The 21,143-nt window shown below is 40.2% G+C and overlaps 1 protein-coding gene across 1 annotated transcript in view; it reads right to left on the bottom strand.

Annotated features, from left to right (window-relative positions):
- CCDC146 (coiled-coil domain containing 146) overlaps positions 1–21,143 on the bottom strand; it is a 123,913-nt gene that overhangs the window by 8,329 nt on the left and 94,441 nt on the right. Inside the window, exons 10-16 of the mRNA XM_075857330.1 lie at positions 20,396–20,491; positions 18,099–18,269; positions 16,446–16,534; positions 8,195–8,359; positions 5,749–5,973; positions 3,304–3,532; positions 2,208–2,336 (exon numbers count right to left, since the gene is read on the bottom strand). Of these exons, the coding sequence (XP_075713445.1) occupies positions 2,208–2,336; positions 3,304–3,532; positions 5,749–5,973; positions 8,195–8,359; positions 16,446–16,534; positions 18,099–18,269; positions 20,396–20,491 (1,104 nt within the window). The remainder of the gene's footprint in view (positions 1–2,207; positions 2,337–3,303; positions 3,533–5,748; positions 5,974–8,194; positions 8,360–16,445; positions 16,535–18,098; positions 18,270–20,395; positions 20,492–21,143) is intronic.

Genomic DNA, 21,143 nt, shown 5'->3' with positions numbered 1-21,143 from the left:
ATAAATCTAAACTAGCTCATAACTTGCTCAAAAATTATCGTTTTTCAAAATAAAAACCACTGCTGTTATCTACATTACAGCGCCGATCAGATTATGTAGGAGACAGGGCACTTATAATCTGGTGACCGATCCTCTTTAAGGCCAATACTAAATGACTTGGATTTATGTATCGAATAAACAGATGTGTGGGTACAGGAAAACTTCTGCATCTTCAAGAGACTGGATTGTATTAAAGGGGTTACCCAGGAAGTGAACAATTTCTTAGGGGCTGCAAATGAAATAAAAACCAAAAAAACAATACTTCCATATCCTTGCCCCCGGTGATCCAGTGCTGTCGCTTTGGCAGCAGTCCCAATGCTTGTTTGCATGTAACAGCAGCAGCCAATCAGAAGGCTAGGCGGGGGCTCTTTGGTGACAAAACATATTTCTGTCATTATGCCAGAAATACAACATATGGCCGATAAGCCCTCTGATTGGCTTAATTGGTCACATGCTACATACATATAAACAAGCACCGGGATTGCTGTAGAAGAGAGCGATGGATCGTTGGGGGCAAGGATAGGTATATATTGCTTTTTTGTTTTATTTATTTCATTTGCAGCCCCTAAGAAAACAATTTCACTTCCCGGATAACCCCTTCCAGCAAGTAACATTTATGGCATAGTAATGGGAGTTACCAAAATAGCCGAGCGCAGTGAGCTTAGATGTTTTAATAATTCCCAGTCACCTCTCCACTGATTCTTTGTCTAGATGCGGTAGCCAGCGGCCACCTAACAAGGTGGAGCGGGGTCTGGGAACCCTGTTTGGGAGATAGATGCGGGTCTCAGTAAGTGGGACCTGCATCTATCAGATATTTATGGCATATTCTGTGGCTATGCCATAAATATCTAATGTGGGAAAATCCAATTAAATCTGTGGGTCACCTTTGTTGTTCCTTTTTGATTTTCTAATATAGACCTGCCTTTTGAGCCTACACAATAAACCTTCCTATTACATCTATCCCTCTATTGAAACAATGGTTTGCCAGTATAATAATAATTTTTGTGCTTCTCATTAGCCTGGCCTTTTCCATACATTAGATCAGGGCTTCCCAACTTTTTTTTTTTCTAATGGGGACCCACCAGCCCTGTGTCATAGCTATAGGGGTTGCAGTGGTCACAATTGCGACTGGGCCGCAAAGCCACATCGATCCTCCTACACGTCTTATGTTACTACAGTAAAAGTATACCTACCCACCTCACTCCTAAGTCTGGTCTGAACGCTGCGCTGAGTCTGGAGATGAGGGGGACCGGATTCAAGGGGAAGTATAAGAATATTGTCTGCTGGGCCCTGTATTTAATCCTATCATGCTTAATACTGTGTGCTGGACTGCTGTATCTAATCCTACCATGTGTGAGATACTGTCTGCTGAGTCACTGTATCTAATCCTATCCAGTGGCAGAGCTATAGGGGTCATAGGCTAAAAGATATGCTGTCTCCGATATACTGTATATAAATAAATATATAATAATAATTTTGGGGCAGGCAAAACATATGTATTGGGGCTGTTGCATTTACCCCTAATGTCTTAAGACCTTAGTGACACCCCTGGCTGCATCGATGGGTCACTTAAAGAGGCTCTGTCACCACATTATAAGTGCCTACATAAGGAGATTGGCGCTATAATGTAGGTGACAGGAATGCTTTTTATTTAAAAGAAAACGATCTATTTTCACCACTTTATTAGCGATTTTAGCAACTCATTAACATAAATCTAAAATCGCTAATAAAAAGGTGAAAATAGATCGTTTTTCTAAATACAAAGCACTGCTGTCACCTAGATTACAGCGCCCATCACCTTATGTAGGAGATAGGGCACTTATAATGTGGTGACAGGGCCTCTTTGAGCGATGCAGCTGAAAGCTTTGGGCTGTCTGTCATGAAGAGAAGTTTGCTTCTGCCAAAACTACCTCCCTAGATGCACCTCACCAACAACTGGGGGCGCCTCACAATTCATAAAGCACTGTATTAGACCTTGGCCTCCTAAGCGCCCCCTCTCTTCCTTGATTTCAGAAATTACTTACCACTTCTCTGTATTCATACTTCATAGTTTTCCTTATTCCCCGCTACTCAAACATTAAATGTGTGTAATTTCGTGCCATGCCTTTTATGCTAGGAATGTACCCAGGATAATGTTTGTTTTTTGTTACAATGGTCATCATCCTCACCTCCTCCATTTTCTTCATAAGATCTTGTAGAGATGGATCTTTTCCGTCTAGTAAACGTATCCGGCCTTCTTTATCAGGGCTCTGCGCCAGGTTCTCAAGTTCATCTACTCTGTCATTACACTGGGAAAGCTGTTGGACAAAAGTTATAACCATACATTCAAATACTGTGCAATATTATTTGTTTGGCCAGCATCTTCATGAAATGCAGTAAACACAGCTATATGATCTAATGGCATTGCCTTCTACTGGACTGTCTTCTGCCTGTACACTTCCTAATATGCAAATGTTTCATCTGTGGAAACCATTAATCCGAATTTTATAATGACTCACTATATGCTGTGAAATAATGGGCAACTTTTAGATACTTGCAGCTGGACACATCATGGCATTTAGCTAAATTATTGTGGAATTATTCAAGAAGCTGAACATACAGTGTGTAATTGAACAGAACACGGTCTGGAATGTTCTATGGTGAAAGGGTCTAAGGAAAATTGTATCAAGTATTTTGAGGACAAGGATCACTAACTCCATGTGCTATTTAAAAAAAATCTAAATATATATATATATATATATATATATATACACACACACACACACACACACACACACACATACGGGATTTATTATCCAGGACTATACTGCCTTACTTCCTAAATCTTGTTTCTATCACACTTTTAAATAATCCGTTAAGGATCACAGGAATTTTTTTTCCATTTCTTGATTCGCCACATTTGATAAGTGCGAATGGACTGACAGAGAAAGCCCCTTCCCTCTGTCTAACCACTTAGATAAAGTGGTCACCTAACCATGGCATCTAAGAGGTTAAACGGCCGGGATGGTAGTTCCTTCTGATCATGACCATGGCAGCGAGACGTCAGCTGCATATTTCCAAACACCTCAATAAGGATGTAATAGTACGTCCAAACGTCTGTCTCTGTGGTTAATGTGGAATCCAGAAATCCAAGGTTTTTTTACTTTGGGTTCTTTCCTACTTTGCTGGGATCTGCTCCAGTTTTTGCCAAGAAAAAGAAAACATTTGGATCCCACACATTTAGAAAATCAGGTTCATGACAAATTGACAGATAATAGGTCTGACCTGGATTTGAAGTGTTGTAAGATCTGACTCCAGGGCCTTCTTATTTGGCAACTCTGTTATGATTTGTTCAATTTGCCTTTTCCCTTCCGTGGCCTGCATCTTCAGGAAGCGAATCTTCTCATCCAGTGCCATCATCTCCACATCACCATTTCTTAGCAGCATTTCCTGAGTATTTATCTTCTCATAAAAGATGCAGACTTCTTCCTCTCGCTCAATTAACTGGACTCCCCTGTTTATATCAATAAAACATTTTTTTAATGGGAGTCAATCTCATACACTTGTAAATGTCTGTGGCAATAGGTGACAGAAACACTTTAAAGGCTATGAAAACCTTTGTAGATTGTTTTAGTAAAAAAAATAAAAAAAATATTAATGTTTAGTGCAACTTTGTAATTGTTTTTTATTAAAATCTTTTTTTACTTAGTGAGATACAGGTTCGATATATCCTGGATACATAGAAGTTGTATCTTGCATTGAAACCCAAATCTGTCAGGTCAGCGGGATTGACGGCTTCGGTGACAACGGGTCGGATCCACCTGTTATCGATCACATATAAGTTCATAACTTAGACGTGATTGATAACAGCTGGATCCTGCGTGTCAGAGACACGCAGGATCCGCTGTCATCCAAGCCGTCAGTCCCACTGACCTGACTGATTTCAGGTTTCAGCTCAAGATACAGCTTCTATGTGTCCAGGATATATAGAAGCGGTATCTCAAAAAAGTTACAAATCTTTTAATAAAAAACAATTCAAAAGTTGTATTAAACACTATAATACATTGTTTTATTTTATTTTTTTAAAAAGGTTCACAGGTGTCCATAGCCTTTAAAGGTTATTAGATCTGCTGAAACGGTTTGAATTATTATTTTATGTTTTTTGTTTCCAAACAAAGCTGTTGCTTGTGTGTTTTATTTTTTGGGTGGGGCAATTTTTTTAAACTGTGGGGTGTTAAAAAAAAATAAAAATTAGATGCGATAGATGCAGACAGCTAGTCCTTTACCATGCACCGCATATTAGTGTATAGCGACATCAAATAGCTGCCCAACTGATGAGCTCTTGAATTTAGTATTTCATGTCTCTAGACACCACATATGATGATGCTTGATCAATGATTCATTGTCACATATATCCACTTTTGTCCATTTTAATACTTCTGGAATATTGGCCAGCGTTCGGGCATGTTCAGACGTGGCGTATTTCTGCTGTCACTGTCCGCATCAATGCCGCACATAATCTGCGTTGCAGATTCCTTTGCGCTTTTGCCTCAAATGTGCAGTAAATTGCTGCGGATTAGTCGTTGCGGATTCAGGTGAAGAGTACTTAATGCTCTCTTTTAAAACATTCCATCTCAGTCTGGCTATAGACCTCGAAACATATAGGTCCAGCCAGAATGATGAAATATCCTGTTTGTGAAAGCAATCCGCAACGCAACACACATAACATCTGCGGATTTCATTGCGTAATTTTGCAACTCCATTCAAGTCAATGGAGACATTTCGCCACAAGTCCGCAACAGCCAATGTTTGCTGCGGACACCAAATTCCGCACCGCAGCCTATGGTCCGCAGCGGAGTTGTCAGCAACGTCTGCACGAAGATAACTAAAAAGGTGTGGAAACCAATGGACAAACTGTCTGCTACGGATTTCCAGTGCGGTCTGACCGCAGCGGAATTCCACAGCAATTCCGCCACGTGTGAACATGCCCTTACTGTTTTCAAAATAGTGGCACTCGTACTTTTAAAATGGGAAAATATAGGTACTTCTTTTTCTGCTGTACCTGCTAGTAGAGCTGCAAGATCAGAGCTCCGTGGCCGTTCCCTGTAAGGAATACTCCTCTCTTTTCCCCTCCATTCTTTGTGTTCTAGTCTGTGTCTCCTCCAACCTTACCCTCTCGTACTGAAATGGTTGTGCAACTGATTTCTGTTCCAAAATGCTACTGACAAGTCTCCTCAGGGATATAGAACATGCAGTGTGTAAAACCTACTAAGGTGTAGAAGGTATCGCTGCTGCGTCAACCAGCTGCATATAGGTCTGCATAGGAGCTGTATACACCAAACATGATATTTTTTGTCCAACAATATTTGCAAAGTTACTTTATTTACTTCAAAATAATTAGAGATAAATGGTTGCAATGGTGCAAATAATAGCAGTAAATCTACAATTTGCACTCGGCATATGGTCAAACACGGCAATAACAGGAGAAAGAAATGTGAATAAATTCAACAGCATAAAGGATCGCTCTCTATCAGTTGGGAATTGTGATCAATGAGAAGCAATGTATGAAGCATATGGTAGTTTTCGTAATTGAAAAACTACCTAATCATTGCTGGAGGACAAGACTACGTATCAATATCACACGTCCATTTTCCAAAGCATAATAGACTACACATTTTTAGATCTTCTTGTAAAAAGACCGATGCACAAATAAGACTCTCCCAACCTCACCTTTCATTCCTGTTCTGTACAGCCGATTCATACTTCTTGCGAAGACCAACCATTTCTTCCTCTGCCTGGTTAATCATATTGGTGAGTCTCCCAATTTCCATTTTCTGCTGTTCCCTCTTTTCTTTCACCTCTTGCAGATGAAGGCTAACCCTACTGACATCCTTCTGGAGACTATCCCGTATCATATGGTTGTTGGTCTGCTTTAACATGGCCTTTTGGAGCTGCCTATAATAGAAAACACATTCAGTCATTTTGTTTTATTACCGGTCTTTATAAAGAACACAATACACACCCTTTATTATAGTAACATTATAAACCTGCATAGATCCAAAATCCCAGAGTTGTAATCAACTACTGGAATATAGATCAGTAAGATATCGTCTCTATCTGGAGGAACCAGGGTTCATGCCATTTTTTTAGATCACAAAGCATTTGTAAATAAATAATTTTTTTATCAGTTCATCTTTCCTTTTAATTCATGTGCCGTGCTTTTTAAGCTTCAGAGTTCGCATTCCTGCATAGGTTGTTTGTGAAATGGAAAATCCGTTATTGTTCCTGCTGATTTGTATTTTCATATATGTATAAATATTCAGCATTCTTTAGCTGGAGAAGGCTGTGATGAAACTCCAATACACAATAGTAGAACTGCTACCCATCTTATTTATCACCTTTTTCTTTTATAGTTTGATTGTTTTTTGTTTACTTACTTTTAGACCTAAGATACATTAAAGTATTGTAGTGACACTGTAGCTTGCAGGTTAAGCCCAGTGATGTTATCAAGTTGTTACCATGCTTGATACCTCTACCAGAGAGCACAGACGGGACATATTTGGATTGCAAGTAACGTGTCCCATGTTTATGAGGAATTTGTGCTATTTTTAATCTTCTTCTGTGACATGTATAGCAGATTAAATGCATCTTTTTTTATTTTTTTCAAACACCTTGCTATGTTTATTATGGACATGCAACATTTTTGGCTCAAAATACTAGTGTGCATATATATATATATATATATATATATATATATATATATATATATATATATATATATAAAAAATGGGAAGAAGGAAAGAGGCTGGCACTGCCAAAACCGCACAGTCGGAATAGGAGTTGAAATATGGCTTGCTTACTGTTGGATGATTGCAGGTAAATTGCCACGGAGTTGCTCTTCGAAAGAATAGCACAAAAAGCTGGATATATGTATAGTAGAGGAATGATCGAGGCACTCACCGAAACTGGCAAAAAAATTCGTTCTTTATTACAAAAGAGGATCTATATATATATATATATGAGAGGCAGGGGGTTGTATAAAATTTGCACACGTGCATCTAGTATGTAATTTTACCAAAATGCATTAAGTATCATGTGCCATCTGGATAAATTAGGCAAAATTTGCACCAACGACCCACTCTTCCATTGAAAAGAGCCGTTCTTATAACACTATAAATGTGCCCATGTGTTTGATAAGTGATACACCACCATGCTACAATATTTCCTCTTCTTTGACCTACTGTACCGTATACATGCACGCTTGTTTATTGGATGGCTGTGACTTATAAGGTTTTTTTTAAATGGGAGTTAATGGGCGATGGATGGCATCTATCAGAGGTATACAATTTTTTTTTACATATTTAACATCCGGCGCCACACATCTCGGTTTTGTTGAATTTAGAGAGAAAGTAGGGAGGACAAATCTGTACCAATGAGTAATAACCACTAAGTAGTAGACATTTTGGTACCTGAGCATTAGAATTTTCTTCCTTTTTACATTACAATAGCAATGCTGGCTAAGCATTGTCGATAATATGTTCACAAGATCACCTATTCCAGACCATATCTGGTCATAATGTTCAGGTCAATGTGAACAGATCGCATGTAATTGTGCAAGTGCAATACTGACAATGTAGTTACATTGTCGATAATATGTTCACAAGATCACCTATTCCAGACCATATCTGGTCATAATGTTCAGGTCAATGTGAACAGATCGCATGTAATTGTGCAAGTGCAATACTGACAATGTAGTTACACCAAGGAAGACAAGCAGGAGAAATGTCACTAGAAACCAATCAGATAGGTAGTCTTCTGTTTATAGTGGCCATTACAGAAAGGAAGGAGAAATATTGTACTCCAATATGATCACAATTTTAATGTTCTTTCATAAAAAGAGGAACTCCTCCTTTAATATCAGACATAAGTAAAATATCATGCACGGTAAGCACGTTTCTTATGATAGATCACTTATGGACATACATACAACATAAAGAGAAAAATATTTAGAAATAATTTCTGAATCCCATCTTGCTTTCAGTGAAAGATTGTAGAACGGGTCTATTTAAAAAAAATAAAATCCAAATGCTCATAACTGTTGCAATTTCAGCAATCTGAGATGTGCTTTCAGCCAGTCAGTTCATCATTTCTGTGTATCTTATTATACTACACGGACCTTTCTTTGCTTGAAACATTGGTTCTTAGTATTTCCATCTCATTTCCATAGATTTTGATCTTCTCGCGTAGTTCTGCTGCTCGCTGGGTAGCCATCTGAATGAGACTGACACACTTGTTCCTTTCATTGCGGATAATGTCATACATCTTGGCAAATTCTGTTAGTCTATAACATGAAAAATAGTTTTATTTTTTAGGCTGAAAACATTTAAAAACATACCAATCATTCCTCAATGCAAAGATCCTAATTTAACCACATTTACCCGGAACTTTGGTAGACTTGGCATTTGCATGTTGGCTATTTTATTTTTACAGAAGGGAGAAGTCAGGGGGCAAAACAAAAACGAAAAACCTGATTAAATTCAGGGTCAGCAAAATGTTAGTTAAATTGACCAGCTTTCAAGAGCTGCAGTGCCTGGCAATGTGGGTGATGTCCTCAGAAATAATGTTTGATATCTCTTTTTTTTAGAATAAGAATAATTATAAATTGGTAAAAATTACTATTAATAAAACACAAAAAAAACAATGGTGCAGCTTACTAACATGTGAAGAATTGAATTCACTGACCACAATGCAATATGTATACCTGGACTCCGCAGCCTAGACGAAATGATGTCCATTGTAAAGTGGCTATTTACACAATACAAATGAAGTTAGTAAATCAAATAGTGAGGTTATATTGCTCTATTGTAGTGCCCACTGCATGGTGGCTGCATGGTGCTTAAGTTTAAGGGTATATTCACATGAGGTAATTTGTTGCAGAAATTTCTTGCAGAAATCCAGGCACCTGCTGAGAAACAACCCTATTCACATGTATATACATGAATATAGTGATTGATAGGAACTAAAAATTAACTTTTATTCAATATAGTAAAATAAATTGTGTTTAGTGACATCCACCACAAACAAATTTACTGGGCAGGCATGTAAGACCGGAATGAGATAAAACAATTGATTATAGAGAGGTTGTTGATGAAAAAAGAAGAGAGCTTTTACCTTTGATGGGCGCTACTACCACCAGCTCAGGTACACTGCGATGGGGAGTCCCGCAGCCCCTTTGTATGCAAATTTGCTACTGGGCTTGTGGGAAGAGCTTGTGGATGACATGGAGGAATGGATGTAGTCGGTAGCACTCCCACTGAGATACATCGATGACATCCTTATCCTATGGACTAGCACAAGAGAGTTTCTCAGAATTCATGGTGGCCCTGAACCATAATCAATTGGGCCTGTTTTACTGCAGAAAACGACCCTAACAGCATATCCTTCTTGGATCTGTGGATTTCTATTGATGACATAGGTAATCTGTCGAGTAGCGTTTATAGAAAAACTACGGCTACTAATAAACTCCTGGCCTGGGGCAGTCATCATCCTTTTCCTTTAAAAAGAGGAATATCAAAGGGACAGTACCTTTGCATACAAAGAAACTGTTCCTCCCTATTGAACTTTTATGTGAAAGCGGATGACTTGAAGGGGCGTTTCAGGAGACGAGGTTACCCAAACCATATTTTGGATGGTGCTCGACCTCATGCAGTGGCAGCTAATAGAACTAAGTTGCTGTCACCACGGGTCCGTGAAAAGGGCCCTAATAACATACGCATGATTGGCACCTTTGACCACAGATGCAGTCAGCTGGTAGAGGTTCTCAAGACATTTTGGGGTGTTTTGTAACTGGACCCTGATCTGCAGGAATTGGTGACACCCAAACAGCGATAACATATCGCAGAAGTCATAACCTGAAAGATCATCTTTCCTTTAATGCGACAGGTACCTGGCTAAACCGCACCAGAATATGTGGCACATTTAGATACGGTTCGTGCAAGGCTTGCTGGCATATCTATACTGGTAGGTCTTTCGAAATTGCGACAATAGGGATGGTGTATACCAATCGAGAACTCATCAATTGTAAGACAATGGAGATGGTCTATCTGGCAACATGCCCTAGTCCCAAAAACCATGTGGGCAAACGATCAGAGAATTTAGATGGTGAATTCTGGACCACATAGGTAATGCAACGTCTATGGCCACGGCCCGTCGTTCTGACTTACCCATCAATGGCCATGGCCATGGACATCCGAGTTGCTTGCAGCGCTGTCCTCCTGTGAGGCGCCGGCACTCACTTCCGGATATCGAGACTGTCTCCAGAGAGTGCACGCGCCCGCGCGTGCGCGGCCTTAAAAGGCAAGTGCGCGCATAATTGCAGGAAGTCTGCAATCTAGCCCAGAATGCTCTGGGCTATAAAAGGGGCTCTGCCCTCTTGTTGCTTGCCGGAGCGTTGTTTGTTACCCAAAGTTTTTCATGCTAATGGTCCCCTAGCGTCTTCCAGCTCCCTAGTGTTCCCTGTTCCTGTATCCTGTTCCCGTGCTATAGTGCCGTGTTGAGCTGTTGCCGTGCTGTGCTGCGTTCCTGTTCTGCTACGCCACGCCTGAAGTCTACCTGTCGTCTGGTCCCAGCCGTGCCTGCCTTGCTACTGTCTACATTGCCTCAGGTATCCTCTCTGAACTATAGACTCTGTACTTTACCTGTATGGCCCAGTGGGTCCACACCCCACATCGTGACAGGTAACATCAATAGGGAAGAGGACCGCCCCTTGTCAAAACTTGTTTGGCAACGCCATGGTGCGGCGCCCAACTGTTTGAGATTCAAGGGCATTAAAAAAAGTGTCCATCTCAAAGCCGTGGCAATATTGACAACTGGCTGCTATGTAAGGAAGCCCAGTGGATCTTCAGATTGAGGAGTGTTATACCATGGGGTCTGAATGATTCTATCTCATTTGGGCCATTCATTGAGTAGTTGTTTATACCCGTATAGCCTATATGGGTATAGGTTTATATAGCTGATGCCTGATTAAAATTTATCACTGCATTTTTTTTAACCTATATTCACACCATGCATTGTATATTTACCTTTGGTGCATTTTTTGTGTTTTTTGCATTTTTTTTACCTATATCCACACCATGCAGTTTTTGGTGCAGTTTTTGAATGTTTTTAGCCCCAATTTATACCCTCAGGACGCTTCTTCTGCAGCAAAATATGTCGGGGGGGGGGGGGGGGGGGGTTGGGGTGGCTATCGTAATTTTAATGATCATTGTATGGCTAGTAACCACACTTTAATTCCAGTGCTACACAGTGGATGATACAGCAGTCTGCAGCTGCTGATCTTGACAGTCACATTGTGTCTATGAGACATACACCTGTGTTACAGTCACGTATACCTCATTTAAATCGTGTGCTAGCCGACTTTGTGCAACTTTTAATCCACTATATGTTGTACGTTTTCATTGTGGTTCTTTTAACTTGACTATCAAAGGTTATATCTTATTTTCAATTCAATCATTCTATTGGTAGTTGGGAATAGCGTTTATTGTGCTTCGGCACATTTGTTTTTTTTGTGTTTTTTTTAGTGTTTGACGCAATTAACCTGCTGGGGACATTTTTGGCTAATTTTTGGTTTGGCTGTACTGTGTTATACAGATATTAGTCTTTTATATCCAAATTAAGTAACAAATTGGATTATCTCCTTGTTTCATACTAACAGAAAGGATCTATTATATCAGTAGTTTAGATTAGGGGGTGATTGGATCGCTAATGCAGGATTAGTTTATCTGCATTTTGTTGTACGTTAGCCTAGTGCCTATATCCAGGGGGAGATGCTGTGATGAACTATGTATTTTGGTCACACATCAATTTCACTCTCTTTAACATATTTATGTCGGGACATCACAAAGTAGCATAATGAGTAAAGCCATCTAGCCTTCTGGCAGCGCATGATGGTAGCGCTGCTATGTACTCTGCCTAGGTATGTAGTGGGTTAAACATGAGATGTACGCTGATTAGGGATATGTCCTCCTTTTCAGTATATCATCAGGATGTTTTCAGATGCCCCTGGGTCTCCATCATGACGTGGAGGCCCTTGGAGTTGTCCTCCAATCAAAGGAGGTTGTGACACTATCCGGAGGTGAGGCGGGGTGTGGCTGAATCCTTAAATAGTCGGCATCTTAACATCACGGTGCTGGAGTCCACCATCAGTGCTTTGGCAAAGCAGTTGTCACTGCTCTTCATCTACTTTATTATCTATTAACAGGAGTTTTTACTGCTCTTAATATCCACATAGATCTCCTGAGGATTCTCCAAATGCTTGGGGGTGAAACGCGTAAGATAACAGATCTATAAGATGAGATAATGGACTAATTATAGATACTATTGTTAATGTGAACATTACCAATCGGTGTTCATATTAAGGGGTGTAGTCAGTTACCAGGTAATATAGAGAGGCTATATCAAATAATTTGGTAGAGTTAGCCAGTATACCCAGAACATCATAGGGTTACTTAGGTAAAGGCTCTCTACTTTTTTTCCATCTACAACCTCTCTATACTCAATTCTTTGGTCTTTTATGCCTGTCTACACAGGGTCAGATAGTGCTATAGGTAGCTGGTCTGATGAGCATGACCAGTTGTTTGTGGTGGATGTCACTAAACCCAATTTATTTTAATATATACATATATAGAATAAAAGTAAATTTTTAGTTCCCCTCGCTATATTCACATTCAGTCAGTGATCTGTTTTGTGGTACAAGTGGATATACTTAAAGAGGTTGTCCACTACCGGACAACTGATGACCTATCCATCATATAGGTCATCAGTATATGATCTCTAGGGGTCCGACACCCTGACCCTTGCACAGATCAGCTGCTCCGGTGGCCTGGGGGATCCGGATGTCATTCCACAGTATGCAATGTACGGAGCCGGAAGCAGTTGGCTCCGTACATTGCATATCGGCCGTGCTGCAGAACTGCAACTCTACTACTATTTATTTGATTATGAGCAGAGCTGCAGTACTGCAACTCAAGTGCTATTCCCTGACTGGAGCCAATTGCTTCCGGCATGGACGTCCGATGCCCTGAGGCACCGGACCAGCTGATCAGAGCAGGGTCCGGGTGTCGGAACCCCACAGATCTGTCTGATAGTGGACAACCCCTTTAATCTATAATTCAGTGATACATTCACATGTATGGAATGGATTTATCAGTTGCAGAAAGTTCTGCAACAAATTTGCTGTGTGTGAACATGCCCTAAAGGCTCAGTTGTGACTGCAACTTCTGCCTATCCAACTGTCTCAACACTGAGACCACCTTTCCTATATTCCTTTAAAAAAATATTTCTTGATTTTCCGCTGCCATACAGTGAGAATGTTACATTAATATATAGATATGCAAGAATATATTGCTTCTCACCCAGCTCTTCCCTGACCAATACTGAGTAAAAAGGCCAACCCTTCCATCCTGTTGATCACCAAATATAAAAGAATTATTCTAACCATCTAAAACATCCAAATTACTGGTGTAGAATCAAATCTACCCGAATAGTCCCAAAAAGATCAACCTTTTAAAATGTATTAATAGGAGGTATAATTTTAATGAATCTAATTGTTTCAAATAAATTCTTAACTGCTAACAAGAAAAATATCTGATGTCCTTTGTTTTCCACTTTTTCCTGACCATTACTTGCATCAAAATATGAAATGGACACCCAAATAACCCTGTTTATATAATATTCGTAAATGTTACTACCCAAATCCTGAACATTATCCTAGAAAGTTTTAAAACCGTCCATACTTCTTTTAAAAAAAAAATTCTATGAACTCTAGTCTTGGAATATATGTTCCTGTCTATTCGATGTTTTGGGAATTCAATATTTAGCGTATTGTATTAAACAACTTTCCCATTTTTCCCAATATTTCCCATTAAAGAGCCATTTCGGTTTCAGAAAATAAATTTTATTTTTTTGTATAATGAAAAGTCATACAATTTTCCAATATACGTTTTGTATCATAATCTTACAGTTTTCAGAATCTCTGCTTGCAGTCAATCATTGGGAACTTTCATTGTTTACTTCCAGTGGTTGTGGTCATGTGATGGACATAAAGGTGCAGGACCGGTTACAGTACAATTATCAGAGCTGTGTCTTATAATGATCTGAGCACCTGTGTGTCCATCACATGACCATGGACAAATACTTATCTCTGGAAGTAAACAATGAAGGTTCCCATTGAATGACTGCAAGCAAAGATCTTGAAAACTGTGAGAAACTGATATTTTGGAAAATGGTATAATTCTTAATTTTACAAAGGGGCAGATTTACATAGACTGGCATTTCATACGCCAGTCTAAGAATGAATGCCGCTGGAGTGAGATTCGATAAATTTATTGCGTCTTCGCCCATCTGTGCGCCAGAAAGAAATTCTAGCAGCTGGTGTAGACCGCTAAAATTCATGCCAGCTTCTGTTGTAAATTAGAGTAAGTTTGTCAGGTTGTGACAGGCCACGCCCATTTCACTAACTTCTACCTCAATTTCTTCTGCAAATTGCAACTGTTGTTGCCTTTGCAACTTTTTTTTAACACCAGAAAACTGGTGCAGAAAGTTGCTAAATTCCCCCCAAAAAATAACATTTATCTGCTGAGACCAGAATACCTCTTTAACATTAAGCCCTTATTCACACAATAGGGTTTCCCGGCCAGGTGACGGCCGTTCATGAAACGGCTGTCACACGGCAGCAGTAGGAACAATAGACCCCTAATGGGGCTATTCACACGAACGATTTTTTGACAGCCCGGGAAACCTGGCCGTCAAAAAATGGGACATGCCCTATTTTCGGCCGTTTACCCGGCCGCCCGGCTCCCATAGAAGTCTATGGGGCCGGGTAATACACGGCCATCACCAGAATGTGTCCCGAGTGACGGCCGTGTCTTCCATCGCTCGCGCTCTCTCCTCCTCCTCATAGTGCATGTGAGGAGGAGGAGGGTCTGTTTTTGCTCCCTGTAGGAGTCGGAATCCCCAATCCCCGGCCGGGGATTGGGGATTCTGCTACAGGAGAAGTGAGTGACTACACTGTCCATATATGGACACAGTGACATCACTCACTTCTGAAGCGGAATCCCCGACCCTGTGGCCGTGGATTCCTCTACAGGAGGTCAGTGACTACACTGTCCATATATGGACATTGAAGTCAGTGACTTCTCCTGGAAGAGCGGGGATGGGTGCAACCTACAGGGGGCTGTGTGGCATTACCTACAGGGGACTTGGTGGCATTACATACAGGGAGCTGGGTGGCTTTACCTACAGGGAGCTGGGTGGCATTAGCTGCAGGGGGCTGGGTGGCATTAGCTGCAGGGGGCTGGGTGGTATTACATACAGGGAGCTGGGTGGCATTACCTGCAGAGGGCTGGGTAGAATTACATACAGGGGCTGGGTGGCATTACCTGCCGGGGGCTGGGTGGCATTACCTGCAGAGGGCTGGGTGGCATTAAATACATGGGGCTGGGTGGCATTACCTGCCAGGGGCTAGGTGGCATTACCTGCAGGGGGCTGGGTGGCATTACCTGCAGAGGGCTGGGTGGCATTACATACAGGGGGCTCAGTGGCATTAGAAGCCGGGAGCTGGGTGGCATTACCTGCAGAGGGCTGGGTGGCATTACATACAGGGGACTGGGTGGCATTACCTGACGGTGGCTGTGTGGCATTACCTGCAGGCGGCTGGGTGGCATTACCTGCAGGGGGCTGGGTGGCATTACCTACAGGGGGCTGTGGCATTATCTACAGAGGGCTGTGTGTGGCAACAAATTTAAATGAAATTCATCCGATTTTAAAACGGACAGGGAAAAAAACAGATGCAAAACGGGTCAAAATCGGCCGTGTGAATGAGGCCTAATAGGTCTAATAATAATTCCTTGAAAAAATATATTTAACTGCATTTGGTTTTAATATTTTTGAATGGCATATAATTACATTTTGTCCAGCTTTTCTGCATGACCTCTTTTTTTTTTAGCAATGGAATGTTGGAATGTATGACGGTATTGTTAAAGGGATTTCCCCCAACTCACAAAGTAATGGCGGTCTGACCTTTGGGATCGCCACTGATCCTGATAATGAAGGGGCTGCAGCACTGGTTTAACACTGTCCCTGTCAAAGGTTTCCCTGTACAGCAGCATCCCAGCTACTAGCTTTGTGGAGCACTGCAGCATGGCCCCATTCAAATGAATGGGGTCGTCCGGCAGTTCCCTGTACAGAGGGTGACCGGGATCACCACTGTGCAGGTAAAAGGAGTAAAGGGGCCACAACCTCATTCTCTGCATCTGTGGGTGCCCCAGAGATCAGACCCCACAGATGGGAAAGTGATGGCATCCATGCGATATGCTATCATTTTATTAGAGGAAATTAATCCTATAATATTTGTTATTTTAGATTTTTACCTTTTCTGAACTTCTTGGTTTTTCTTCTTGTGCTCTCCAATAATTAGATCTCGTCCTTTAATTTCCTGCAGAACTTGTCGGTAACGTTGCTGTTTGTAATGAAGTACATTGGTGAATACTGGAACTTTTACAGATTTTATAAATACATTGTATTCATCTTTTAATTAATAAATTAATTCTCTATCTATCCTCACACATAAAATATCCTTCTTTTAGAAAGTACAAAATAGAAGAAAAGATTGCAGCACTCCAGGAATTTAAATACATGTGATGTGATTTATTTAACCATGTAAATAAATACAAAATGTATTTATCTACATGGGTAAATAAATCACATCACATGTATTTAAATTCCTGGAAACGCTGGCATTCGTAGCATTTCCGCAACAATATGTACAGCAAAAATGCACTATTTGTTTTTTTTAGATACCACTGCAGATTTTCTGTGGCAGAAAAACTGCAGCGTACCCTGGTGTGTGAACATACCCTAAGGCTGGATTTATGGTGTAGTATTTTTGAGCCAATGACAGGAGTGGATTCAAAAGGAATTGGAAGTATAATGGAAGGACTTAGGCATCATGCACATGACCGTTTCCGTTTATGCAGACAGCAAAACCTGCATCCTTGTGGCTTCCGTGTGCTGTCCGTTTGTTTGTTTGTTTGTTTGTTTTTTGCAGACCCATACACTAGAATAGGTGAGGCGGACCGTAAACACAGACAAAAATAGGACGTGTTTTAGAATTTTAGAAAATGGACACATGGATCGGCAAAAAAACTGATGTGTGCATGGCCCCATAGGAATGAATTGTTTCGTATGCTATGCGCAAATAGAGCACTGAAGAAAAAAACGGTCGTGTACATCAGCCCTTATACATTTCCTTTCTGATGGATCCACACTTGGCTTTAGCAAAAAAAACTGCATCAAAAACTGCACCAAAACTGCATGTGTGATTCTAGCCTAATGTGTGTGAAGTTACAGACCCAGCAAAGGTAGATGATAGGTTCAATGACAAGAAAGTGAAAGAAGGAATGGATGTTCTTACACAGATCAGTGATCTCTACATAAAGACATTTCCGATAATTGTAAGAGCAAATGTGCTGTTCATAAAGTGAGTATATGTCGTGCTGTCAAGTAACATAAAGAACATGACATCAAGGCCCCATGCACACGACCGTAACATTGATCCGCAATTACAGATCCGTAATTGTGCATCAAAATACGAATCCATTAATTTCTATGGCCCACGGACACCTTCCCGTATATTTATGGGTAAGTGTCCGGGCCGCAGAAATGACCCGCAAAAAATAGGACGTCCGAATTTTGGATTTTGCGGACCGTGCTCCCATACTTTATAATTGAAGCACGGCCCGCAAAAGCGTGTGACAGTCTGCAGCTGTCCGTGCCTCTAATCACAGACCATGCACACGGCTACGGCCATGTGCAGGGGGCCTTACAAATGAAATATTTTGCCGCATATTGTTTAAAAGATCTTTCACATGTATTGTACTTTAAATTGCTGTGGATTTGCGGTGCAGAATCCACAACTCAAATGCGAGGCAATTTCACCATGTCTGAACGTGGCCTTAGTGAGTTGTGAAACTTATTTAGTATTAATATGATAATATTGCAAGCATTTTATAAAGATGACTTACTTGAGCTTTTACAAAATCTCTTGACTTTTGCTCTCTCTCATCGGCTTTGATTTGCACCAGACGAGTTAAGTTGACCAGCTCTTCCCGGCATTCTCCCTGTTCCTTTACAAGTTGTTGTTCGTCAGCTATACATTGTACCAATATGTGTGCCTCTACCTCCGTTAGTGTTTGCTACATTAGGGGGAAGTGAAAGACGACTAGTATGAACAATGCCAGCATCAAATGTAACTTTTTTTTCTGTATGAGTTTCAAATATTTTATAGGTTATTTGGGGGTACATATAATTTGACACTAAATTTAAATTATTTTTAATGGCTAAATACATAAAAAAGAAATACTGCTATATTTTTACATTTGTTCAGTATTTGCAAAAAAATATCAGACTGCACTATACAGTGTATAGTGCAGGTTGTTACAGGAATACCAAATATGTATGTTTTATTATATATATTTTTATCTTTCTAAATCTTAATAAAAAGTGTGCATTTATTAGTTTATTTAAAGAGGCTCTGTCACTAGTTTATTAACCAGTTCAGGACCGGGCTATTTTGTGCCTTCAGGACCAGACACCGTTTAGCCATTTTTAGCACTTGTTAGTTAAATGGCTATAACGTTTTTATTTGTTGGGCTAACGACGTGATTTTTGCGACGTTTTTTCCGTAGGCAATGCAGGTTTCATTTTTTATCGTTTTTATACACACCTTTTTTGCGATTTTAGAATTTTTATTCATAAAGTTTGAAAATAATAGTAAAAAAATAAGCTTTTTTACGTTTCAGCTATTTTTTTGGTGTAATAACATAGTTTTAACCTAAAATAGACCTTTTATTTGTGATCGTCATTGTCTACCGTAAATTTTAATATATTACATGTCTATATTAGGGTAATTGGGTCAGCGCTAGCGTTACAACAATGATTGGCGGGGGAAACATGTTTTTTTTGGGGTGGGTATTTTATGTGTATTTATTATTTAATTTTTTTTTGCACTTTACTTTATTATTTTTTTATTACTATGGTCTGTCCCTCAAAGGTCAAAAAAGACCTTTGGGGAACTTTATATATATTTTTTCTTTCTTTTACACCATCTTTTCCACTGTAACTGGAGCTGCACAGCAGCCCCAGTTACAGGGGAAATCAGCCCTCTCATAGTGACGATTGTCACTAATAGGGCTGTGCTGGGTCTTGTAAGACCCAGCAGCAGTCTGTCACTAACGGGACCCGGCGATCATGTGACCTGTCACATGATCACCGGGAGGAATAGAGACAGCGCCGCTGCCTCTATTCCTATACACAGCGTTCATTGAACGCTGTGTAAAAACACATCGGAGAAGACAGAAGCAGTGAAAGCTGCTTCTATCCTCTCCTCAGGGTCCCCGGCAGTCACTGACAGCCGGAGACCCGACATTCAGCTGCCCGATCGCGCGGGCAGCAAGTTAAAACCCGAGCCGTAAAAAGTCTATGGCTCGGGTTTTAAGGACCCTGACCGCAGGCCGTAAATATACAGCCAGCGGTCGGGAACCAGTTAATGCCCTATCTCCTAACTAATCTTATATGCCCTGTCATGCTGATAACTACAGTGTAAGTTTTTTTCAAACACTTTTGTTATTTGCAAAGTTATGAGCATTTTTCTAAATATGCTAATTTGGGTATACTTGCCAAATGGGAGGTTACTCATTCTTTTTACTCTGGGCGGTGTAATGTTTTCTGTATGACACTGTCCAATCAGCATACAGCTTCTCCCCCTTCCCTGCCCAGCAACACAGTATGATCTTATAGTATACAGCTACCATTCCTGACTGTGTTTACAACAGGTGATATCTCTGGTTGTTTCATATGCTACCAGAACCACTGTTCTAGGTGGTCCACAGTCGGAGATATGGCTGTTTGAAGTGATCCCCCTTCTCTCCAGCCTCAGTCTCTCACACTGTGTGAAGCAGCTTCATGCTGATAGGACAGCATCAGAGGCTGTGACGTAGCTCCACCTCAGGAGAATCGTTGGTGTTGACACCCACTAGTCAAGTATAGCCTCATTTGCATATTTAGAAAACAGCTCAGAACTTTTAAAATAATAAACTTTTTGGGACACAATTTTCACTTACATTATCAGCATGACAGCACCTATTAGATTAGCTAGGAGAGGAGATAGGGCATTACTAAACTAGTGACAGATCTTATTTAAGAGTTTATTTAATTCTAGTTAACTTTTTCTTCTAGTCCCACTAGACCTTAAGTGTCTCAATGTAGGAAATTTCACTAAAATGCAACAGTAAACTATTTAATATAAAATATATGTGCCAACCTGTTGTGAAAATTGCCTTTTAAGTGTTTCAACTTCCTTGCGTAATTCCTTCCTCTTTTCTAAAAGTGAGCCATCATCTTTCGGGAAAATGTCTGTCTACAAGAAATAAAAGCAATGAAAAAAGTTATATTAGTTATTTACAATAGATTCCATACATTTCCTGAGAAAAACGAAAATGAAGAAACAGCTATAGTAGCAGCATAAACATGCACATATACCCTAATATACATTCATCAGCAAATATGTCCTGTTTAAAAACGAGTGCAATGTATTGACTGAGAACCTGCACAATTCAAAGAGGGCCTGTTATCTCTACTGACTTGTCATAGTAAATGCTTCTATTCTAAATAAAATAACATTTCTGGGGATCCTTTTCTTAAAATTGTTATTCCAATTGGAAATGTATGATGAATAAGGCCTTATTCACACAAAAGGTATTTCTCATCAGTGTGCTGTTCGTTTTTAACCACGTACAGCACACTGACCCATACAAGTCAATGGAGATATTCACAATTAATTTTTTTTAAACGGAGCATTTGTCCTATGAGAGAAACTCACAGCACACCCTATTCTGGTCCGTTATTGTGCACTGGATTCACCCATTAAAATCTATGGGTATGTGGGAAATAAAAAAAAAAAAACGTTTTCGACAAATCTGTTGCTAAAGAAATGAAGAAAAGAAAAGTGAAACCAGGAAGTACTTACAGAGGAAAAAGACAAACAAGAAAAATGGATGACACACGGAAAC

The sequence above is a fragment of the Rhinoderma darwinii genome, chromosome 3 (assembly GCF_050947455.1).
Source record: "Rhinoderma darwinii isolate aRhiDar2 chromosome 3, aRhiDar2.hap1, whole genome shotgun sequence".
NCBI classification, from domain to species: Eukaryota; Metazoa; Chordata; class Amphibia; order Anura; family Rhinodermatidae; genus Rhinoderma; species Rhinoderma darwinii.
This window is presented reverse-complemented; position numbering and strand designations above follow the sequence as displayed.